The sequence below is a fragment of the Zea mays genome, chromosome 9 (assembly GCF_902167145.1).
Source record: "Zea mays cultivar B73 chromosome 9, Zm-B73-REFERENCE-NAM-5.0, whole genome shotgun sequence".
In the NCBI taxonomy this organism is placed as follows: Eukaryota; Viridiplantae; Streptophyta; class Magnoliopsida; order Poales; family Poaceae; genus Zea; species Zea mays.
In genome coordinates, this window is record NC_050104.1 from 65,928,377 (window position 1) to 65,934,161 (window position 5,785).

The following is a 5,785-nucleotide window of genomic DNA, read 5'->3' on the forward strand; positions in this document are numbered from 1 at the left end:
GCTCACTTAGGGTTTTTAATTAGGGTTGCACATTCTTACCTTTTCAAAGACTCAATTGTTTTGATCATGACACTTTTAAGTATATACTTGGTGACTTCTTTATTACTTAAGTCATTTTGATGCTCATGTTTACTTTGGTTCACATAAAATAATGGTTCTAGGTTTGGCATTTGAGAGAAACCCCTTGTGACACTGGGGTGTCACAAGTCTCATGCTCACTTTGTTGCATCCATTTTAAGAAGTGTCTATGCTCTATATCATTATGGCTTGTCAACCTCTAAACAAAGATACCCCTTTGCTTCATACTTAAAACATTCTCAATGTTTAATTTTACTTTCGTATGACGTGATTTCTCATTTCAGACAACAGCTATATATATGTAGAGTACAAGTTGTCGTTGATGTCTTGGGTTCTACGTGTTGCAGACCTGTTGAATGCAATTTTTGTGGTGCTGTTAGTGCAGGAGATATCCAGAGCCACCTGCCAGAAGAAAGCAGAGGAAGAAAAAAACAAAACAAATTATTAGTCGGTGTATGGATATACAGTGGTATACGGCCAGAAAAAGTGGAAGAAGAGCACCCGTACAAGCATCTACGGATGACCAAATTGGCATGGCCACAAGCACTGAAGTTTATTAGGATTATTATTCATTTAGATCAAATTAGTTCCTATTTTCTAGAGTAAGTCAGTTTTATGTTTGGTCAGGGATAAACTAGAAAGTGAAGTTGTTTAGATTTTTATGGAGTCGGTTCCTATTTTCTAGAGTGAGTCGGTTGTAGATGGATTATAAAGCCTTATTGTAATAATGCAGAGAGGATAGAACCTACAATTATCATTTCATTTAATCTAGTATCTATTATCTTAGTTCCTCTTTGGTGCTTTGCCGAGAAAAGCATTCGAGTTTCTCTGCGAAAGTGAGATCAACGCCTGCTGCTCAACCAATTTCTGGTAGCAACAAGACCCTTGATTCCTTCAAAGATAAAAGTACGATCCATATGTGCAGTTGATTCATTGGTTGTCCCGTCGAGTCACTCACATCGCGAGACCCACGCGTCAGTCCAATCTCGTAAGTTTTTTGGCTTAATGGTATTCCGAAGAGCGGGCCTTGTAAAATTGTTACTCCGAATGTTGCAATGGCATATGTAGTATTATGACAGCCAGTTCTTTGAAATTTTGATATTGTCGCCTTTTTATGCAGTGGAAACCTTCATCAACCGTATAAGGGCTCCTTTGGATGCTGCATTCCCCACAGGGATCCCGGCCCAAACCGCGGGGGAGATGAGACCCGTGCCTTTTTTTCACTATTTATCCCGGGCTGCCTTTTGGATAATGTGTGGGCCAAAAATGTCCCGGGCCTTTTCACTCTATCCACGTTGATCCACGGGGATGAAAAAAAACGTCTCCAGGCTCGTGTTTCTCGTTCCCTTCTCTAGTTCGACCTCCGTGTTTCGTGTTTCTCCTCCACAAGTCCGTGTTTCGCCATGGCGGCTAGGGTTTACGCTACCAGCGCCAGCCATCACCGCTCACTCCTCCATCGCTAGGAAACACGCCCACGCCGCTCACCGCTCCTCTCCACTCAACGCGATCTGTAGCAAGTCGAGAGCGTAGCAGAAGTTTCAGCCCCTCTCCACTCGACGCAATCTACAGCAAATCCGAAGCGTAGCAGAAGTTTCAGATCCTCTCCGTTCGACACAGACTGCGGCAAATCTGTGGCATAGGAGAAGTTTTAGGTACATCAGCTTCTTCGTTCTCGCGGATGTTCTAGTACATTCTTTAGCAGAAGTTTCAGCCGACAACGCCTAATTAGCATGGGCCAAGCAGACCTTAATGCAGCCGCCGCTCTTCAGGCCTAGCCAGAGTCTATGCGTCTAAAGTGCTTCATCTTTATATCTATCTACAAATGTCAGCTCCTCTTGGTATTTCAAACGTTATTGGTGAAACGAATAGTAGGAGCACTAGCAAGTTTTAAATGAAAGGAAGGAGCAAGTTTTATGTCTGCAAAATGTACCTTTATCATGCCAAACAAATTAATAGTTGGATACCTCCTATTCTGATCGTACTTGAGGACAACCCCATGCAATGAAATGTTTTAGACATTTCAAAACATCATCTGATATATTTATCTGGGTCTATACTTTTTGTCGTAAAAATTCTTTTGTGTTGTTCGACCACGACTGATAATATGTTATTGTAAACTCACTTCTCAATTAATATGCAGTGATCAGCAGACGACAGTGCTCCCTGACGCTGGGATTTCGCTCAGAACAGAAGCTACCACGGTAACTCACTTCTCAATATGGTAATTAATTCATCAGTTTATCTGTTTACCTGTTTATCTGTTTATCACTTACTATTTTTAATACTATAACTAAGTTATGTACTATTTGCAACTCTTAGATAATGGGATCTAGTGACAAGATTATGGAATATCGAAAGGAAAAAATTAGGAAATTCATGCAATTACAACAAAAAGAAGACGATGAATTGTTTTTTGTAATAGTTCCTGCCATACTTCAGTGCCTTAATGATGAGAAAAGGCCAGTTCATACTTCTGAATATACTGGTGCTAAAAAGATGAAGGAAATTCTAGAGGGGCATGAGAGTTGGTGTAAGTCAGAGTTTCGTATGGAGCCCGAGATTTTTAAGGCAACATGCAACTATCTTAGGCGGGAGGGGTTGTTGCGTGACACACGGAGAGTTACCATTGAGGAGCAGCTAGGAATGTTTCTATTTATGATTTCACACAATGCTAGCAATGAAAGACTAAAGAAAACATTTCAACATAGTGGGGAAACAGTCCATAGGCACATAAAGGCGGTTTTCAATATAATTCCAACTCTCACCCACAAATTTTTGAAGCTTCCTAGTTCCAACCAAACTCACCCCAAGATTGCAACAGATCCTCGATTCTGGCCTTTTTTTTAAGGTGAGGCATAGACACTTGAGTCAATTGTTTCCTAACCTTTGTTGCATCTTAAATCTGACTTGTTCATCTACAGAACTGTATTGGTGCCATTGATGGTACACATGTCCCCATCACAATTTCAGAAGAGAAAGCCCCACCATATAGAAATAGAAAAGGCACACTGTCTCAGAATGTGATGGTAGCATGTGACTTTAATCTGAACTTCACATTTATATCCTGTGGATGGGAAGGGTCTGCTTCAGACGCTGGAGTTCTTCGATCAGCTATTAGTAAGGGTTTTCATGTGCCAGAAGGAAAATTCTACCTTGTGGATGGCGAATATGCAAACACACCAGAATTCCTTGCACCATATCGTGGAGTTCGGTACCATTTGAGTGAATTTAGGAGGCGACGCTCATCTCGTGCAAGTGAATATGCTAATCACAAGGAAATATTCAATCATCGCCATGCAATCCTTAGAAACCATATTGAGAGGGCTATTGGGGTTCTAAAGAAGAGATTTCAAATCCTGAAAGTGGGTACACATCATCCCATAGAATCTCAGATAAAAATTCCAGCAGCTGCAACTGTCTTTCATAACATAATTAGAGGCTTAAATGGAGATGAGGGGTGGCTAGATGAGCAACCTACTTATATCCAACCAAGTGATCATATCGACCTACCTGAAGGAGATGGGAACTATCAAAATGATGTGGAGTCTCTTAACTTACAAGATCATGCTGGAAGCATACTTCGAGATCAGATTGCCATACAAATGTGGGAACGCTACAATCAAAACCAATCTTAAGTTATAATTGTTGCTGCTATATTAAGTTATGTATAATTGTTGCTGCTATATTAGTATAATGTATGTGCAAATGTTGCTGCTGTATTGAACTTCTTGAAACTTAATAAATGTATTATTATTGACATCAGGTGTTTTTTTAAGTTATCTATGTGCAAATGTTGTTGCTGCTATATTAAGTTATGTATTGTTGCCATACAAACTGTGAATGAGATGATACATTTGTAGTCAAGTTTTCTTATTTATCTCCATTGTATAGCTTGTGAGTTGTCCTGTTCATCGGGTGTTTTTTCTTAGTATAGCTATGAGTAAAGGAGAAAACTCTAGGGCTCATTGGAACTTCAATAAAGAAAAAGGCCTAGTTGATATATTGAATGAGCACAATCATCAAAGGTTCCGAGGGCAAAATGGATGGGCGGCCGAAGGGTGGAAGAGCATTGTGAAGAGTTTTAATGAAAAGTTTCCATCTGATCGGTTTACAAAGGGCCAAATACAAGAAAAGGAGAAAGAGCTTAAAGCAAACTACAAGGCAATCCGTGATGGAAAAAAGAAAAGTGGTGCAGGATGGAATGAATCTTTGTGCATGATTAATGCTGAGCCAGTAATATGGGAAAAGCTTATCCATGTAAGGTCATTTTATCCACGAAAAGTTTCATTTTATGCCTTGTTTATATATTAATAAATGTTTTATTTTGTACCCAATAGGATATTCCAAGGCTGAAGAAATTCCAAGCAAAATCATTCCCTTTGTTTTATGAACTGGAAAAACTGCATGAAGGTATTGTAATATTTGTATCGCATACCTTTCAGTTAATTAATTAACTTGTTTTATGAACTGGAAAAACTGCATGAAGGTTTGTTTTTTGTCTCTCTATTTTCTTTGTGAAACAGGAAGCATTGCTACAGGTGATTTAAACTTCACATCAGCTGAACCAGCACCCCAACCAACTGAACATGTTAGCACTATTGATATTGATGCTCATGATTCTCACCTTAACCCTTTCCTTGCAAATGTGGATGATCACATGCCATCTAGTGGACCCATAGACATAGATGAGATAGAAACACCATCTTCATCTTGCTCTAAAAATCTTGAAAATAGGATTGGGAAGAAAAGAAAGCTCAGTATTGCTGGAGTTTTACAAAACTATGTGGACATTAGGGCAAATGAAACAAAAATATTTATGAATGAACTCAATGAGACAACTAAGGAAGCAGATGACTATTCTATCAAGCGGTGTCTAGATCTTTTAGAATCAATTGAAGAACTTTCAGATGAGGAAAAGGCACAAGCAACAAATGTGCTGAAGTGTGAGGTCAACAGAGAAATTTTCATGAACTTCAAGATTCCAAAGGTTCGTTTGTTATGGGTCAAAGGCGAAATCTCTCCCAAGGTAACTTTCATATGTTTGTACTTCAAGATTCCAAAGGTTCGTTTGTTATGGATACCAAAATGATTGCATCTAATTGTTTTGCTTTTATGTAACTGTAGGTCTAATCTACATTGTATCGTGGTTGCTGGTGGTGTTTACAAGCTGATGGCTGCAGATGGTGCTTCATTTTTGGCTTCTTTGTATCTAGTTTTGAGACATTGTAGTGAAGGTTGACATGAGAAACTCTTGTATGAACTTTGGAATGGTTATCTCTGGACTGCCTTGTGACAATTTACCTTTTTATGTACTTCGGATTTATATGGAATATTTTTGTTTGATGCATGTACTTCGGATTTGTATGAATATTTTTATCCTTGCTAATAATTTTATGTATTGCCGCAACAATTTATATTTCTATGTTTTCTGATTTTTCTATTTTTTATTGGTCGGGATTTTAATCCCTATCCCTTCCAAATAGATATTGGGTAAAATTACCTCTAGAGGGTTCTAATCACCTAGTGGGGCAGGGATGTCTGGTGTAGGGTGGAAATTCCCTTCGGGGTGTAAATACATGTGTATTTTCTTTCCAAGCATCCAAAGAAGCCCTAAGGACTAATTTGGATCCACGCGGCTTTGTGCTCCGTTGAAGAACCAGATCCCCGTTAGATGAAATGGATCGGTCTCCCAAATGAGCTCCTCCCC

At 39.1% G+C, this 5,785-nt stretch overlaps 1 protein-coding gene across 1 annotated transcript; it reads left to right on the top strand.

The window, feature by feature from the left end:
* Positions 1 to 2,198: 2,198 nt before the first annotated feature.
* Positions 2,199 to 5,488, top strand: LOC103638516 (L10-interacting MYB domain-containing protein). Its single transcript, XM_008661411.3, has 5 exons — positions 2,199 to 2,279; positions 4,013 to 4,335; positions 4,416 to 4,488; positions 4,602 to 5,104; positions 5,203 to 5,488. The coding sequence occupies exons 2-5, from the start codon at positions 4,015 to 4,017 to the stop codon at positions 5,206 to 5,208; spliced, it is 903 nt and encodes a 300-aa protein (XP_008659633.1). The 5' UTR covers positions 2,199 to 2,279; positions 4,013 to 4,014; the 3' UTR covers positions 5,209 to 5,488.
* The last annotated feature ends 297 nt before the right edge of the window (positions 5,489 to 5,785 follow it).